The 19,328-nt window shown below is 35.2% G+C and overlaps 2 protein-coding genes, 1 long non-coding RNA gene and 1 pseudogene across 4 annotated transcripts; 2 read left to right on the top strand and 2 right to left on the bottom strand.

Annotated features, from left to right (window-relative positions):
- Positions 1 to 259: 259 nt before the first annotated feature.
- Positions 260 to 824, top strand: LOC147520960 (phytosulfokines 3-like). Its single transcript, XM_086592482.1, has 2 exons — positions 260 to 493; positions 622 to 824. The coding sequence occupies exons 1-2, from the start codon at positions 377 to 379 to the stop codon at positions 742 to 744; spliced, it is 240 nt and encodes a 79-aa protein (XP_086448608.1). The 5' UTR covers positions 260 to 376; the 3' UTR covers positions 745 to 824.
- Positions 825 to 3,873: 3,049 nt separating this feature from the next.
- On the top strand, positions 3,874 to 5,358 carry LOC147520959 (uncharacterized). The gene is made up of 2 exons (XR_015212926.1): positions 3,874 to 4,300; positions 4,829 to 5,358. It is a non-coding gene; the product is annotated as an uncharacterized LOC147520959 (long non-coding RNA).
- A 1,068-nt stretch (positions 5,359 to 6,426) lies between these two features.
- LOC147520958 (protein PHLOEM PROTEIN 2-LIKE A10 pseudogene) lies at positions 6,427 to 10,126 on the bottom strand (annotated as a pseudogene). The gene is made up of 2 exons (XR_015212925.1): positions 7,954 to 10,126; positions 6,427 to 6,783 (listed from the first exon to the last, which is right to left on the bottom strand). The product of XR_015212925.1 is annotated as a protein PHLOEM PROTEIN 2-LIKE A10 pseudogene (transcript).
- Positions 10,127 to 14,089: 3,963 nt separating this feature from the next.
- Positions 14,090 to 18,208, bottom strand: LOC147520957 (loganic acid O-methyltransferase-like). The gene is made up of 3 exons (XM_086592481.1): positions 18,122 to 18,208; positions 16,333 to 16,989; positions 14,090 to 14,584 (listed from the first exon to the last, which is right to left on the bottom strand). Exons 1-3 carry the CDS (start codon positions 18,206 to 18,208, stop codon positions 14,228 to 14,230), a joined length of 1,101 nt encoding a protein of 366 aa, XP_086448607.1. The 3' UTR covers positions 14,090 to 14,227.
- Between the last annotated feature and the right edge of the window lie 1,120 nt (positions 18,209 to 19,328).

Raw genomic sequence — 19,328 nt, 5'->3', positions numbered from 1 at the left:
GACCGGATCGGGTATCGGTTCTTACCCGACCCATTGGCAGCCCTACTTAGAGGAACCAACGCTGGGAGCAAGAAATCACGGAATAATTAGCAAGTGTAAAAATAATCTTTACGATATCAATTAAACAAATCTGTGGTCTCTATTTATTACCTTTTTAAACACCCCCTAGAAACAATTCTACCTCCCATTTTGTACTACACAAAATCCTCTTCAAGACCTGCTATTTATAGTCTTTCTCAAGCCACTCACTTTCACACACACACTTCTTTCTAACTTTTCTTCTCTCACAAATTATAAATAGGCCTTGTTGTCTCTCGTAAGTCTTAACTAGAATACTACCAAGTGATCATTTGGAGAAGTTATAGAAAAAGAAAGTATGTCTAAAGTTAGCTCCGTTTTCATGATAGCCATTCTTCTCTTCTTCACACTAACCTTTGCCGCTCGCTCTAATCCCGTTCTTCCTAAGGATTCTCCTGTAAATAACCAACAAGAGGTATGTTGATATTGTCTGATTAATCATTTTCTTTAATAATGAAAATTTTACTTATTATTTTTTTGTAAAGAAATTATTGATGCATGGTCTGATTGTTATTTTTGCTATTTTTTGTGTGTGTAATGAAGCATGTTGGAGCAGAGATGGAGGTGGATCAAAGTTGTGAGGGAATTGGAGAAGAGGAGTGCTTGATGAGAAGGACCCTTGTGGCTCATACTGATTATATTTATACACAGAAGAACGAGCCTTGAATTTTGTTGTATTCATTGTCTTCGATTTTCTTTCTTCAGTAGTAATTAATAAATAGTAATCTAATTGAGGGTTTTTTTAATTTTCTTTTATTTTTTCTTCACATTTCTGGTTACATTTTAGGATTCTCTCTCTGTTCTGTCGTTAATATAGTTAATTAACTCCCGTAATTTCATTAATGTTATTGTTAATTGTTCTTCAACAACAAAGCATAAAAACAAAAAAATGAAAAAAAACACACACAGGCGGTAGGTGTTATTGTCTTATTGAGCGACTGTTAATCTGTTATTAGTCTTTCTTTTATTGTGATTAGTCTTTCTTTTGCTGTTTTGCAAGTATTCAGAATGGTAGCTTTTGAGTTTTGACAATCTGGCCGGGAATTCAGAGTGCGCTTGTCTTCTAATTCCATTGTATAGTTGTATGAACTGTTTTTTGATATGACAGTATGACACTATATACACTATACAGTTATTTTCGATTGAAAAAGATAAACTCATTTCTACACGTTGTGGCGTTGTGCACAGCTTTCTTATGCTATGCCATTTCTTAGCTCGCGACACAGTTCATACAACTATACAATAATAATTCAATAATATTTGGGTTTGTCAAAACCGTCCATAGTTCAGAGGCTAGAGCCATCACCCATGCATGCTCGTGTGGTCAAATCAATAATAATTCATTAATTCCCTAACGCTAAGGTTCCTGTTGAGACTCATTCTGATAACTCTTGTGATTTTGATTTGCTAAACCAGCAGAGTTGTTAGTGCCTCGACTGCCTCTCCAACATGCCTATTATGGTGTCGGGGAATGCTAAACGGCCCCAAGCCTAGCTAACAAGTAACAGACGTACAATTTAGATTGGTTAATTATGAGGTCTTAATTTTTATAGCCTATTTCCCCCCCAGTTATATTGGTTAAGGACTTACTGTTCAGCTCAACTAATAAATATTCTACCAAAGCAAGTGTACCAACGGCCAACTGCACAAAAAAGTAAAGAACTTTTGCATTGCTGGATAATGAACATGGTCAAATTACAGGGACCATGAACCAATAAAAATCTTCTAGATGTTCTAGAAGAAAATACGCAATAATCTGTGCTTATCAGGGATTCATTGCACGCATGCATGGCGCCCCCTTATCCTCGAATAATTATGGCCAGTTGATCTAGACTCTTAATCATCATTTGAAACCATCCAACTATATATATATATATATATATATATATATATATATATTCTTTTGCTAAGGATAATTGGTTGTATTGATAGCAAAAATAAAATAATATTACATTGAGTGCTGGTGAGAACTTTGAGTAGGCTCTCCAACATTATAAGAGCTCAAAACAGAATTCGGGAATATGTCAAATGAGGACCATCCACCCTGCCCACAAAAAAATTAGGCCTGTTGGACCACCATTGATCCAACTATATAACCAAGTTCTGTGGTCCTATTTAATCTCCTTGGTTGCATCTCCTCTGCTCTCCTATATAATCATTGACTATGATCGTCGTAAGCTAATGGTGATGATCATTTCGTGCAAAGTAATGTGCTCCAGAGATATCCCACCTTTAATATTCACTTGGTCCATCATTTACCTTTAGCCACAAAATTCTTCTGCGTACTCTGAGAATTACCGGTCACTTTCTTTCTTGGTCGAGGATAGAAAGTTCACATGTGACATGCCATATACTAGTCGACGTGTGGGCGCATATGGCCTTGCATTGGCATTGAAAGTCTTTAAAGCCATGAATGGTCGCTTTGAAAGTCAATAAGGATGGGGCAGTGCGGTATATTAGTATATAGTAGAAGGTAGTCAAAGAGATGCAAAATCGATTCTCCCGCGAGTTCAATATTTCAAGTCAATCAAATGACTTGGTCAGCATATCAAACTCCGTCGAGCATGATAAGCAAATATAATTAACCAATTTATTTGATAGATACAATCAATATTTAAAACTAGTCTATCATCTGATCAAGTTTTGAACAAAATTATTTTTACAATAGATCAAAGTTTCATCCACATTCCAACAGATTATTCTAGATTCTGTTGACCAATTCCACAATGTCGCGCTCATCACCAATAAAACAAAATGACCCTTTAATTTTTCCGGGGAAAAAATGACATGCTCATTAGGTAAAATGCAATAAAACTATGTCCTAAGCTATTAAGATTTTTAGTTCGCATATGGCGTTTGTTTACGGTTGAAGTGATGTGGAATAAGTTTGTACACACAGGAATAGTCAGGTTAGAAAGTTCGAATGGGCTAAAATCCGAAAGTTAGTCCGTATCATTTTGGCACATACCAGAATAACAGGGTCGACATTATAGTTGCCATTTCTACCATTCACAGTTTGAGACGACCAGAAACAATTTTTTTGCACGTGAACCATTAAATTTGACCACATGTCATCAACCGTTCAACTTCTGGGTTCTGGCTGAAAAAAAAAAAAGTGATTTAATTGGCTCATCAAAATTGGATCGGGAAACCCAAAAAAAAATATATTACAAATGTGTTATATTACAAGTATGCCATCAAAGACCAACTCAACAACCAATCCAACCGGTCTCGCCATAACGAAATTATAGGGTGGTTTGAGTGTACACTCAAACGGTGTCGTCATGTCGTTTCAGTGTACACTCAAGCAGTTTCCGAGTGTCGTTTGAAACAAAACTCTTGGATTTTTAGCTAAACAGTATGACGGGGTCGTTTGGGCAGTCTCCAAGATGACATAGCGGGGTCGTTTGGGGACTCTCTTAGGCGACATAGTCGGGTCGTTTGGACTTAAAAATTGAGAAGTTCATTTTGTTTTTTGGTTACTTTCATATCCCTTCCAAACACAAATTCCACTTTAATGTAATTCTGAATGCAATTTGTAATACAATTTGTCTCAAAACGAGAAAATACAATTTTTTTTTTTTTTTTGGGTTCAGACTTGCAAGATTTCAAATCAAATTTGGTGGTTGTCAATACAATTGTTGGGCGAATACAATTTGAATTTGTATAATACCAATAGTTGGGCAAATGCAATTTGTTTCAAAGCGAGAAGATGCAAAAAAAAAATTTGTTTTTTTGGTGGGTGAGTGTGTGAGAGAGATGATACCGGTTGAGAAGATTTTCCCGATTTTTTAGGGGGGGTGTACTAGGCTTTTTTTGGCCTTCGCTGTTTAGGCTTGGACTGGAGGCTACCCAAACCAATTTGTGTGGTGCCCAATACAGGACTCAAAAAAAATCGAGTGGAGTTCGTTGAGAAGGTAAGTAAACACTAAACACTAAACACTGCGGTGATAAATGGCCTGGACCAAAAGCCTGAAAGAAACGAGTTGGGTGAATATGGGCCAGCCTACTTTACAACGGGCACCCGTTTATTGAGATTGGACCTAAAAACTCAATAGGGTCATTGAAAAATGAAAACCTAATAAAAAGTTGCTCACGTGCAAAATAGCAGCGCTTGTGAACCTCCCTTCATCCGCTGGTGTTCACTTGAGTTATAGAAGGTGATCTTGGAAATGTTCAGAAAAAGGTTTCTGTCTCTGCCCTTGGTTATAGGAGCAGTCGTGTGAGTTCCTTTTCTTTATTTTTTATTATTATTCGACCACATTTACAAGTTCATTTCGTTTAGAAAGTCAATATCATTTGTGTTTGCTGGGGTTTCGTTTCTTTAATTATTATACACACATACGCTATGCTTGTACAACTTTTTGTTCTTTAATTTAAGTTGACGTAGTTTATTTGTATTGAATTAATAAGTATATGATAAATTTGCTTAGTATTTTTGTTAATAGATTACTTCACTTATTTCAATGTCCAGTTCGTTCGATTTTAGATTTTAACTCTCTTGTGACTGTTGAGACCATATGAAAAATTGACTCCATGGCAGTGTTAGAAATGATCTATTTTCACCTTGGTGGAACTAGCAGTGTATCATGTTCATGTTCATGTTAAAGTTTTTATGAGCGACTTGTGCTGAAAAGCAATCATGTGTTTCATCCTTTTTCAGTTCAACGTGCTTATACTTTAATATTGAATGTGACCTAATACAGAATATGTTCTGTGAAGTTCTAAATCGGGCTATTTCATTTTGTAGGATTGGAGTTGTTTCCGGCAAGGCAATATTTGGACCTCCCCTGGACGAGTATTGGACAAAGAGGCTTCAGGAAGAGGCAGCAGCAAAGGAGAGAGAGACGGATTCTAAGCAACACTCTGGTGAAACTTTGTAGTTGATATACTGTTTTGATTATTATCATGGTATGCAGAAGAGAGATGACAACATCTTCCAAAAATAAAGTGGTTTTGTTGTCATTAATTGTTTGTTTGAGAATGGATTCAGTGAGGGCTGAAGCAACTTCTCCATTTCTTCAATTGAACTCTTACGGAGCTTCCAAAGTAGAAACTAGAAAGTTAGAATAACCTGAATTTGTTTGTATATATCCCGCATCTCAGGGATTTTACCAAGGAACCTCGTTTGGTTTTAATATGTCGAAGTGAAGGTTTATTTTAAGAGCATGTCTTCAGTGCGGGAGATGTATGGTCTTTGGATCAGTATTTCTGTGTTGAAATGCACCCTCAAGTGGCCTAGAAGGATTTTATTTTAATAAAAGGAACATCCTTTGTTTACTTGTGTTCCTATTCCAACTGATGTTTGTTCCCCGTTTAGGGGCATCTTTGCGTTCAGCATAATCTTTTGTACTTTTGTTCCTCCTCAGTTTTGATAATTCAACAGATCTTCTCAAGTTTAGAATAATAAGTGAAGGGAGATCAACTAAAAATAACTTCACAGTTATTTACATTTTGGCCAAAAAAAATATTACAAATTTTTAAAACCATATTTGAAGACTGGAGTAACTAGTTTTGGTTGAGAATAACAATGATCTGCGTTGTATACTTACTTGTATTTGGATCTTGGCAAAGTAAAGAAATCTAAAATGCAAAAAAGTAATTAACATGGCAATAACTACTTCTGAGGCTTTGAATAAGGTGGCTTATGTTCTGCGCTCAAATCCATGCCAATGAAGACGGATGTCTTGTACGTTAATAAATCCATCGTACTTGGTGAAGGAAGGATCGAATATGAAGGGCCAGCTGTGGCAAAATTGACCATTACAACATATTCAGTGGTGCTCAGTAGAAGTATCTGATTCATCAAACTTCAGACCTGTTTTACGTTATGAAGGAAAGTTGCAACGGAAGTGGTGATAAAACATTAGAACAATATAATTCCCGAGGCATACAAGCATTTTTTTTTTTTTTTTTTTGCAATAGTAGGGTATTTATATACTCTTGCTGTCTTGGTAAAGCAGTGCAACGCCAAAATCTTGTCAAATAACAAGCAAATTCAGTCTCTAAAGCTACAAATCTTATTAGTTTTTCATTCAAGGCATGAATATGAAGTGAAACTCATTATAAAAGATCCCTATAACCACCAACACAAACCCATCTATGACCATGCATTTCTAGAAGAAGCATATTGAGAAACAATCCTCATTTATGAGGAGCTCCTATTTGCTTTCTGATTCAGACTTCTGCAAACTAGAACTACAGAATCTCCAAGCAGAAAGAAAGACATGCTTCTTCACCATCCCTCAGGACAATCAGTCTGCAAATTACTTCCAGTTTCAACCCTAATTAATTGCCACCCTGATGGTGGTTTTATTCCCTGAACCTTTTTTAACTAAGAAACCATCATTTAGTGTACAATGAGCAACAATTTAACATGGTTCATCATTTATGTCAGTTTTTGTGCTAAGTTACACCAACATAAATTGAGGGGGGGTGGGGGGAGCAGTCAATAAATGTACACAAAGATACTACACCCTAGATATACGCAGTTTTTTCCTTGGAATGTATACACCTTCAATCTGAACTACTGGAAGCAGATATGAAAACAATTTTAAACAAGAGATTGGCAGAAGCACTCAAAAGCTCTGCTCCTTGTAACTGGGTCAAGGCAATCATCCACACAGAAGCAACAACACGCTTCAGTGAAGGCACCATGCTTACAGAGTACAAATTCTTCTGGCTTTAGTGTTCCATGTTCAGTTACTGCACAATAGACATACATCAGAGATGCTAGGAACATCAACTTTCAGTCTCTACATCTTGGTTCAAAATACATAAAACTCAACTGACTCAAAGCCATAGTTGCATTTTATTGATAGGAACACCTTATTTTCTTAGTGGTCATAGGTTTTATATCCAAATCCCTAAGCTCAACTGATCTCTCCCCCCTGTCTTAACCTTGGATAAATATTGTTCAGGTTTTCAGGCTTGTCATTTGGCCAACTATACTTTCACAGCACTGCTACATTAACATTTAGTCTTTTAGTTCCCAAGAAGCCACTTAAGTATTTAGATAACCAATATTAGGATAAACCACTACAATATGTTCAAATAGCTTTCATTGTTGTGGGATTTTAAAGTGAACTAAGATTCAGAGTATCTTGCACTGGTGGTAATCAACATTATCATGGTACTTTTCATATATGGCCTACTACATGTAAAACGAAAAAACACATATAAGTCACTACAAAATATGGTTCTTCATATCTGAGAAGGCTATAGGAATTATATCTGGATGACCACAATAGTATAGCAGCTTTTAAAAAGCTGTGGATTGAGCAGTTACCGACATTTGGGATCAGACATCATTTGTGTATTGGGTGCCAAAAGAATAAGCGTAGACTATGTGGTGTTACTATGAAGCTTAAACCATCCTATCAAACTTAATGGATAACCAAACCACTCCTTGTTTGTTTGGTCCTAATCTACATGTACTCACAACTTTTTTTTAAAAAATATTTAATTTTAAGCTTTCTTGTTAAGTTATATTACACCGCCTGTGTGTTCAATCAGACAATCTCAATCACAGCCCTCAGTGCTATGATCCATGGTCTAACCATGTACTCTTCCTTCACGATTAAATTTTTGTTAGATATTGGTTGTAATATTCTAGAAATTCTAAACAATCCATCTAATCCACTGGATATTAAACAAAAATACAGTGGTTTAACAAAGTCATTTAGTTAATCATTTATATACTAGACTAGTTCACACAGAGGCCTAATTTCTATCATTGATAAAAATACCAGAACAAATCTAAGTTGTATGTCATCTAAAAGACAGCATCAAGATAATCTGAAAACTGTAAGGAAACTAAGCGTTGTTTGCCACTATTCATCCTAGCCCTACAAAACAGTATAATTAAGAAGTTACCAGCATCCAAGTCTTTGTTGCAGGGTCCAGAGCGCAGCCAAATGACTTCCCAACACCCACGATCACAAGAGATCATTCAAACAATATCAAATCTCTAGTGGTTGGTTTCCCGTCCATTTCTCTCTATCATCAAGGAACATCTTGAACAATAAAAAACCAAAAACTTGTCTTCAATAGACAGCCACAAAATATAGGGACAACAAAATATAGGTACTTTAAGCCCTACTCTAAACAAGGCAAAAAAACCTCATCCACAGAGGATTTTACAGTATACTTCCAATGCCTTCACATCCTTTCCACTATACTGACTTCACAATCAGCATACCTAATCCTAAACGGAAACACCCATGCTGCAAAGCCAAAAACTACTGGGAACACTGTTAAGGATGAAGAGGATGACATTGACAAATTTGACTGGGTTTTATCAACACCATTTGGTGCAGAAATTAACTTGTTCTGCATATCTAGAACACCATTTGGTACACAATATCAACAGATGTTGTATGTAAATGACTTATGCTAAAACCCAAGCCTGTAATCAAAATACAGCTTTCCCATTTTGCCTCTGTTCATTGATGAATTGCAGGATACTGGAGTGTTACGAAAAAAAAGGCCCCAGAAAGTTACTTATTGACACCAGAGGAACCATTTACAACAAAGTACCATTTTGGAAAGCTCCTTTACATTGTATATTATTGCACCATTGAATTCAAGCTAGCATCAAAATCCTAGAACCACCAACTACGTGCAAACAGAAGGCGAAGCATATAGTAACAATAGCAACAGACTTGGCGGTAATATATCTAAACACGTCCATGCCCCTCTCAACAACCTCCTCATGAACAACCTTGGCACTTCTCTTCAAACCATCCAACATTCTCCGCAACGAAAAATCCAAGAAAGATCTTACTGTCTCAAACGTGACCCTTCCCGTCACATCTAGAACAAGTCTCCTGTTGCTCGGTACCGCTAGTGTAGAGGAAACCTTATTGACCCAACCACTATCCTTAATATCAAAAGAGTTTTTCGATTTCAAGTCCCTCGACGAATTTCCCAGCTCAAAACCCTCATCTCTAACCGCATACGGAACTTCCCCCTGATCAAAATTCAAAGAAAACGAACTCGAACTCCCATCCAATTTCGCATCCGAATTTGAACTCATGAGCACCTGATGAGATGTTTTCACAAGGGTTTCAATAGCACCATTACATACCGATACCAAAATATCCCTTACCTTAGTTCCATGCTTTGGGTTAGCCAAACCCGAGAATATATCATCATAAGTATTAACTTCCATCGTCTTATCAAGATAAACAGCAACAGCAGTACTAACAAACAATTGAATGGAATCAGCAATTAACTCTTTACACTTATCATTGCAAATCACACTTACCCATTTCTGCTCTTCACTAGAAGATGGATTACCATCTCCTGAATAAAATGCCATAACCAAATTCCTAGCAAAACTACCAACAATAACAGAAGCAAAACCAGTACCTGCAGTCGAAAACAGCTTATCTAAAACCCGGCCACTCTCCTCACCCTCATTACTCTTGGCATCCAACTTATAACCCCTCAAAAGTCCCAAAGTCAACGCCTGTGTAACTCTAACAACAGACTCCGAAAACTCCTCTGACCTCGCAATTTTCGATATTTGTATCAAACTATTCGGAATTTCATCGGAATCAGATTTAAGAAACTGATTCAAATCATTAGAAACAATCCCAATTGTCTCCGTCGAATCGGAAACAACTTGGATTAAAGAAATTACGGTCCCAAAAAGTTTGATTAGTTTCTTTCTTTTTTTAACTACAGAAGGTAAGTTATATACCTTGTAAACGCTATAACCAGTAATTCCGAATGCTGCGAGTAGGATAATCCATTTTTTCCTTCTTTTTGAGTAGTCTAAGCCTTTTTTATAAACTCTAAATCCATTAAAGCTCCCACGAATTCCATTAAGATGGAGGAGGAGAAGCTGGCGGGAAATAGAAAGCCGTGAGAGAAAAGAGGAAGATGAAGTAGTTGGAAGGGAGGGTAATGATGTCCACAATATATATATTATATTATATTAAGCTATTTAGAGAAGGTGCATGTGCGTATTTTCGCTGTTTACGTAAGCAGTCTGGAATAATATGGATAAGCATTCAGTTTGTTGGTTGTGTTTTGTATTTGGGCGTTGGGAGATGGGAACAACGAAAGGGAAAGGAAGAGTTTGTACGCACTTCGAGTCAATTTATAGCAACTAGATTGCCACCGCATGTATCTGTAATGCCAAAAAACCACGAATTAAAAACCAATTCGAATTGGGGATTAGAGCATTTTTCTCCAATGTGGTGGTAAAGTATACTTTTAAATTTGAAAAAAACTCCTTTTTGGAGGGGTAGAATCTGATCGCAATAATTAGTTGTTAAAAAAATTTATTAGCTAATAAGAAACACCGGACGTAGGTTTAAATGTCGTTGGTGGGTTTTTAAGTAATTGTCAACAGATTAAAATATTTCATTTGCGGCGACGGCCATGACCAAACGTTTGTTTTCAGATTTTTTGAAATACGGACGATAGTTGAAGTGACGTCGCGATTCTCTATTTAAAACTTTTTGCAAAACAACGGGTAAAATTCGTTTTACTCTTATTTCCAAACCACCATTGGAAGAGCCATGAGGTGTATCTTTATTACTTTAAAAATAAAAAAAAAAAAATGGAACCTATGTGGAGGTGGAGATTTACGATATTGGAGATGTAAGTGGCTTAAAAGTATCCTTTTTCAATTTGAAGAAATTCTTTGGAGAATGTGGTGCAAATAATGTTGGTCAAAATAAAAAAAAAAATTAGGACGACATTTCACCGCCGCCCCCAAATTCAAAAAATGCGTGACTAAATTGAAACCGTAAAAAAATAATGCGCGACGCAGGACCATCAGTGCGTAATGTTAGTCCAAGTCAAAAAAAATTAGGGACGACATTTGTAATGGTCGGCATTACTAAATAAACAATTGTCAATTGCGAACAAAAATGAAACAAATGAATGAGAGCATAAATGAGACCACCTAAAGATATTCCGAATTTTTTCTTCAAATATAAAGAAAAAAACAGGTTATACTACCACTAGAGATGCTGTTAGAGCTGCCAATGGGCCGGGTTGTATTTTAGGACTTTTTTTTTGTTTTGTTTTTATGCTTTCTATTTCGATCAGAAAATTGATGGGAAGAAAAAAAGGAAAAAGGACTCAGATGATGGTATTGGATAAGAGAAATAGAAATTCAAGACGGGTTATGAAAAGTGAAAGAGGAAACGTAACTATTAAAGAAATACATTATGAAAGAGGAAACCAAAACCTATATAAGAACAAATTAACACGAGCACATTCGCAATTTTGACAAACATGGCCATCTCCTCCCCGCCTATTGCTCCTCATCATGTTAGTGTTTTTCATGATATTGTGCTTAATATATCTATAGTAGTACTGTTGTGGGTTGTGTTTATGGCGGTAATTAGAACTTTTGAAAGTGATGGTGAAAGAGATGATGAAAGTGAATACGAAAGCGAAGAAGAAGACGAGCCTGGAGGATCTAGTCAACAACAAGGTTACCGCCTCAGAAGGATGCATCCATCTGCTACTCAAATATTAAGTTATATTCAAGAAACACGGCCAGCTCCTCCAACACATGCAGTAATAGACATTGAGGCACTTAAAAGAAGTATACGACTTCATGGGCAATCAGATCCATCGTTCATCACGCAACGGTTAAACGACGCTTCAGAATACAAATTGTCATCAAGAGATGCATTGTCATCCGAGTTAACTGATTGTGCAATTTGTTTGGACCAAGTGCGGACAGGGCAGGACAGAAGGGTTCTTTGGTGCGAACACAAATTTCATAATATTTGTATTGAAACGTGGTTAAATGGTCAAGGTAATGGGACGTGCCCCATATGCCGCACTGTTCCAGATATTCATAAGATGAGTCAATTACCTTGTTAATTATCTCTGATGATCGATGTTAACATGTGAGACAAAACCATGATTGTGCTTAAACTTTCAATTCCAGTACTGTTATTTACTTTTTTTGGACAATTGATTGTGCTTCTGAAGATTTACTTGTATTTAGGTCTGTGCAATGATCCAACATCTTGACAAATAACTTATTTGGCTATGAATATTTTGGTTTCCTGTATTAAAATTTACCCTAAAATTTAAAACCTAACGCCTATTTTGGTTACCTGTATTAAAACCTAACGCAATTCCTATGATTTGGTTGTGGCTTACCATTATTAAACTAAACCAAACTGATTGGAATTGAAATCATAAAACCTGCAAATACAATTGTCCGACAATCCTAGTTCCAATCCTGGAATTTTACTGTTCGAGTCTATAGACAGTTACCGTGCTGCCCATTAAACAGTGCTAGTGTCAAGCTGCCCGCCTCTCCAGCATCCGTGCAGTGGTCATGAATCAGCTAAGGTCATGTTCCCTTTCCCCTAAAGGTCAGGACAACTCTTTTAGTATATACCTGCAGTGCAGTAGTTCTTATTCAAAAGCCTTCCTGTCACAACTCAAGTCAGCAGACTAAGGATTAAAAAAGGATTCTCCTAATGAATTAATCAAAAGGGTGCAAGTACTAAAATTTTCAATGAAATTGAGATAAGTGACAACCACTCTGAACAGTGTGAAAATACAAAGTTAATACCTGCACCATTATGTTTAATGGGTTAAAGTGATGAATTTACTTAAAGAGTTGTGAACTGGGGAAAGGCTTAACTATGTTGCACGCTGGATTGGTAATCCAATATATACAAACCAAACTACAAAACTAAAACAATAATTTCTTCTTTAGCAACATTTCTCTCACCAATAAACATGTTAGCATCCACTTTTAATTTGAATCAACCATACCCAAAATAATGAGGATGAATACCAACCTAACAATAATGAAGAAAAAAATTCAAAATCAAATTTTGAGGAATAAGAGAACTCAGAAAACTGTTATACTTGGATTACTACAATGAACAAATACAAATACCAAACGAAAATGTGAGTTTGTTTGCAATATTAAGCAAAACGCCATTTTTTTTTTTTTCTCATTTTTCTTTTTTTGATAAAGTCCTATTAGTGTGGGGGAAGAAGAGCCTAGATTGCTGAAAAAAAGAGTGTTGTTTATTTTTCTTTTACTTTTGGCCCTATTGGAAATACCCCAAATTAATTTGGGAGATATTATTGGATTGAGACAGGTATAGCAAAAACATTAGTTAGTTCCAAGGTATGAGAGTGTTTTTATAGGTGTGTCAAAAATCACCCTTATCAAAACCTCAATTTTGTTTTGAACGTACATATTTTTGCTATTTGTAGTTAATTTGTTTACTTATTTAAGTTGATAAATTTCCTCTTGCCAAATGTGGATAAGAAAGCAACCAGAAGAATGGAAAGGCTGCAAAGTACAAACAGAGGATAAAGACCCGAATTACAAAATCCTGTTTTAATGGCCAGATTTTCAGACCTCTTATGTTTGTGGCTTCATCGGTAAAGCATTTGTGTGTTTCCTCAAACCTTGTATTTTTTACTGTTTAAGTGTTTGTAGCTACTTCCTCAATTTCATATTTTGGTTTGGGCCTGGAACCTATAGAAGGTTGGTGACTTGGTGTTTTTTTGACTCTGATATTCCAATTCTACCTGCCTGGAGTTTTCACTGTGATTTCGATGATGACAGTTTGAAGGTTAATCTTTTTACTAAATTGATTATGGTAGTTCTAGTATCACATACTTCTACCTAAAACTCTAAAAGGTCACAATGACAATATATAAGATCGAGTTCTCTATCTAGCTCATAATTTAGTAAAAAAATCTAGTTCATATATTTAATTATCGTGCATGTGTTGATGATTGTTTTCTTTTGTTTGGTAATAAGACTAGTATAAGTGTATAACTTATTACCTATGCATGATTTACTGTTAGTCCAATAATAATTTACTAATTGTGTTGAGTTTAGCTAAGCTCTCGACTGAAGTAGATGTTCTCTTTGTCAACCAACATATGAGGATTTGGGGCGAAGACTATGAACCATCTTACAAAATTCCATTTGGATCAGGGGACTCACATCAGCGGGTACTCCATGCACGTACATGGTAGTGAACGATAAAGCTAAAGAACGAAGTTATCAACATGAGGATAAGCCATAAACCAAGTACACACACGTAATGCACCAGCTGGAAACAAAGTAGTGAAAATGATGATACAGAATACATGTTTTGAGGACCACAGATGTGAAAATCATTAAAATTTAATGGGAGACTTTGCGCTTCAAAAGGACAAATTGTTCAAAAAAATTATCCAAGTGGTCCTGTTTAAAGATGAAGGAAGACTCTGCAGCAACTTTGTCGGCATAATGGTTGAACAACTCATCGATGATCTCGTTACCAAAATGTTCCTTAATGAGTTGCTCCACCCCAGCTCTTATGTGCAATACACACAATTTGGAGTTGCCAATGGTGATGCCATGCTTCATTTGATTAGTCATTGGAACCATTTTCTCAATGCTGAAATATCCATTTTCTTCGACCAAACTTTCCAATTCCTCAGGTGAAGCATAGTATATGGGCAAGTTGAAGGAGTGCAGTTTAGCTTCACTTACTAATCCCTACAAATATTGCAACATTAAACGTAGAATTATCCAATAAGCTTTAATAATGAGGCTTTATTCCAAATAGTGAAGGTAGATGCGCATTGGTTTCCAATCAACATATAAAATTCAATTCTCAAGTGAATTATGCAACTCAGAACTAAGTTGCTTATCACTTTACCAGCATTCCTCAAATTAGTAGACCTATTCAAAAGGCTCGGCAGTAAGTTACTAGTATTAAGAAACAAAAAAATTATTTAGACTCCCTATGTTATGTGGCACCCAAATTATATTTCTATTTCCAAAAATCAAAAAATAAAAATAAAAATAAATAAATAAGTAATAATTTACCGAATTAAATAACTAAACCAAAAATAGTAAGAAATAAATAACAAAAACTTATCTATATTGCTCAAAAAAAAAAAAAAAAAAAACCCTCAAAATTCATTTCGTCTCTCTCTCTCTCTATCTCTTTCTTTGTCATCAAAACCAACCCCCTAAAAAACCAAAGCAAAATATGGAGAACAAAATCATACGGTTTTATTGACTTAAACAAATGTGTAGATGAACTAAACATGGAAGATGATGAATGATCAGAATATCAAAATGGTGTGACTGAAGATGAAAATGGTAAAATAGGATGATTTGTTTCTAGAAATTGGGCTCTAGACACTTTCTTTAGTGTGTTTTTTGTCTAGAGAAAGACCAATATTATCTTTTGATTCTACTCCAATTTTAACAACATGTCACTTTTTGGGTGTATTAACTGTTTTTAAAACTTCTTATTTCTCCTTTTTACCCTTTCATTCAGAATCGCCAATTTCTTTCCACAAATAAATAATCTGAAAATCTAATGTGCTAAGTCGTGTAGGTGTGTGTGTCAATCGAGGCCACTCATCGGGCAAGGGAATGCGTGTGTATTGCTCCAAGATGTATCGCAATCAAATAATACAATTGTCTTATAAAAAAACCCATTTGTCCTTTCACAATTTCACAATTTGAATTACATCAAACAAAGTTTTAAACATGATATTCAAAATTATCGAGATGCATTTTAAATTGTTAAAGTTCAGTATTGAAATTAGTTATAATCAACATACATTTTTTCCGTTTTTGAAGTTGATGTTTTCCATATTGTTTTGGTCTCTAGAAATTCATCTCACTTTTAATTGGAAATTTGTAGATTTTGGATGAATTTTAGTTATTTTGATTAACCCACTACTCTTTTGGAAGGCCGATTTAGTTAAGTAGATTTTTTTTTGTTGGTAGTTGGCTTCTTTAGTTGGGACTAATAAAAGAGGTCAAAATTGTAAAAGTCAGCCTCAAATTTGAGACAGATGTCAAATTTCAGTTTCTATGGAGGAAAAACAAAAAAAAAGTTTGCTATTTCCTCTGAACATAATAAATGTCTGTGTACCTATACCCAATTTTCTGTGATTTGTTTGTCCACACCCAATTCAATTTTTTGATTTTTTTTCTTTATTTATTTATATATTTATTTTGTTTGTGGAAATATTAGTAAGTTTGTTGATTTATTTATTACTATTTTTAGTTTTAGTATTTATTTAGGTATGTTATTTGTTATTATTTTGTTTCTATGTTTGGTTTTTTATTTTTGGAAAGAGAAAATGGAATTTGGATGCCACGTAGAAAATAGAGTCCGAAGAGATTTATATTGGGAAACATTGAGAATCGTTTTGTTTTGTTTTGTTTTTTTTTTTTTTTTTGGGCTAAAATCGTGCTTGTGTTGGGAAACAATATCTTACCTTGCTAGCCATATCCATGAGACTGGACCCCAAAAGCTCATATAGTAAACATATAAAGCTTTCTGGAGGAGTAGTTCCATTTGGAACTAAAGCAATTAGAAGTGCCATTAATCCATCAGGGACAAGCTCTTGTGCCCTGGCATTTAAAAATGACATCATGTCCTTCCTGAATTGAGTTTGATAAGCCTCTAGAGCACCGTTTGGGGCACCTGAGTAATGGATCTTTCCTTTATTCCATGAAGGAGAATTTGTGTCTAATACTTCTTCTGGCAATTTTGAAAGCCAATGGAGTGAATAAGAAGAATGGACAAAATGAAGCGAGGCTTCCGGAAATAAACGACCGTGAAAAGAACCTGGTACACCAACTGCGAAGTATTGTCTATCTGGTGGAAGGGAGGAAAACAGTGTGTTGAAATCATTGGAAGCATGGTCGTTGAAGAAAACTTGAAATTCTGGGACACTTGACTCGAGGCCATGAGAATGGTACTTTATCTCAACAGCTTCTATTATGTTCTTCACTGCAGCAAAAGTATTTGGCCCTATTGAACAACCCAAATCTGCAATTCTGTAAGGAGTGGAAGACGATAACTTTTTAACGTCAAACTTATAGGCTATTGCCTCGCTGACCATTGCCTTCGACCCATCCAGAGCTGCTTTCTACATAAAACAATTTTATTCAATATAAGCGAGTTTTATTTGTCATTTGTAAGCAATTGTGTATACAAAATGCAGATGCTGCCTAGCAAAGTCGGTAAAACTTTTAGGTGATAATACCAGAAATCTGGACTCGAACAAAGAGTTAATGATCTCATTTAAAACAGATTTGCTAATAAATAAATAAAAAAATTGTGAAAACAAAACTATTTTAATAGATGTTGGTGTTATATCTATATTCAACATAGAGGTTCTAGTTGTTTTTACTTTCTAGTGGGAACAACAAGTTACTGTGTGAAAGCCGTATACTTCACCACCAAATCCTAAAATACTCTTTCTGGCCGCAATTCCTGTCCTTTAGTATTTTCAATCATTTCTTTAATGAAACTTGATTATTTCACTATGAAGAATAAAAGAGTCATACATATAGGAGAAAGTGAGAAACAGTAGCCGAACCTGATAGGAAGAGTTTTTAGCGTAGCTGAGAGGGCCATTTCCACTATTCATGGCAAAGAATTTAGAGAAGTTCTTTTCCTCTTTCATATTTTGGAGCTTCAGTGTGTTACACTGAATAACGTCTTCGTGAATTTACATACATTATTTATGGTAAAATGTGATTTATAGAGTTTCATATATTCCAAGCTAGTTTCATATAAAGCTAGAAACAAAGTAGTCAACATGATGATACATGTTTTAAGGACCACACACATGAAAATCCTTCAAATTTAATGGGAGATTTTGCGCTTCAAAATGACAAATTGTTCAAAATAATTATCCAAGTGGTCCTAATCTCATTTAAAACATGCTTGCCAATAAAAAAACATGTATACAAAACTATTTTGATGGATGTTGGTGTTATATCTATATTCAACATAGAGGTCCTACTTGTTTTTACTTTCTAGTGGGAAGAGCAAGTTATTGTGTGAAAGTCGTATGCTTCACCACCAAATCCTGAAGTAGTCTTTCTAGGTCGCAATTCCTGTCCCTAAGTATTTTCAATCCTTTCGTTAATGAAACTTGATTATTTCACTAATATGAAGAATGAAATAGTCATACATATAGGGAGAGTGAGAAACAGTAGCCGATAAGGTGAATCTGTAAATTTCATATGCAACTGTAATGACTAAAAACAGACCTGATAGGAAGAGTTTTTAGCGTAGCTGAGAGGGCCATTTCCACCATTCATGGCAAAGAATTCAGAGAAGTTCTTTTCCTCTTTCATATTTCGGAGCTTCAGTGTGTTACATTGAATAGACTGCTTCTTCGTAAATTTATAGACATTATTTCTGGTAAAATGTGATTCCTAGGTTGCATATATTCCTGGTCGTGATTAATCAGTTTCATCAAAAATCTTCTTTTTTGTACTCATTAATGTCAAGATAGTTAATACAAAAAATTCTAAGAGCAAATATCGTGTTTTCAATGCAAATATTGTCAATCTGTTTTTGAGAGATTTAAAGGAAGGAAAATCAAGTTCATCTCTTACAATATATTCAATAAGATTTGAAAAGAGAAAATCTAGTTCCATTATTTTTCGTATATTGCATTTGGTTGCAATAAGATTTGGAAAAAAAAAATCTAGTTATTTTGAATGTTTTTTCTATATTGCATTTGATTGTTTTGGGGCGGAGATTTGGGGAGAGAAAATCTAGTTATTTTCAGGTTAATTAGGGATATTTTCGTCAATTTCCCTTCTAAATTAAGTAAACAGGTGTCAATTTCTTATTTAGTCGTAAGACTTACTTTTTTTTTTTCTTTTGTAACTCAGTCGCAAGACTTACTTAAACTAACAAACATGCACCCATCTGGGCATCAAGGTTTTGGGAGAGTGATTTTTTGCTTCCAGCATTTGGTTCCTCCAAGCGCTCTAAGGAAATTTTGAGTCATACACGTCTCACATTTTCCACAAAAAGAGGGAAGTTATAACCATAACAAAACCCTCAAAATTTTCAATTTTACTAGTTTGTCCCTCATAAAGAAAATAAAAAGAAGAAATAAAAAAAATATAAAGCGGAATAAAACGACAAACGTGTGTATTTCTTCTTCATCTTCTTCCCGCAAAAATGTGTTAATAACAATAATATCATCTTCTTGTTAGTTTGTTCTTAATACATCCATCGTGTTTTTCATATTTTGATTCCTATTTGTTTTGTTTCCGTTTCTTTTTTATTTCCTTTCTAGTTATGACTGAGAGACAAACTAGTAAAATCGGAAATTTTGTGGATTTTGTACGAGGTGTAACTACTTTTTTTTGTGGAAAAAATAAAACGTGTGTGGTTGATAATTCCCTTGGAGCGCTTGGAGGAATCAACGGTGGGAGCAAAAAATCACCCGTTTTGGGA

The sequence above is a fragment of the Coptis chinensis genome, chromosome 2 (genome assembly GCF_015680905.1).
Source record: "Coptis chinensis isolate HL-2020 chromosome 2, ASM1568090v1, whole genome shotgun sequence".
Taxonomy (NCBI): Eukaryota; Viridiplantae; Streptophyta; class Magnoliopsida; order Ranunculales; family Ranunculaceae; genus Coptis; species Coptis chinensis.
The sequence above is the reverse complement of the archived record's forward strand: the minus strand, read 5'-3'. Positions and strand labels throughout refer to the sequence as shown.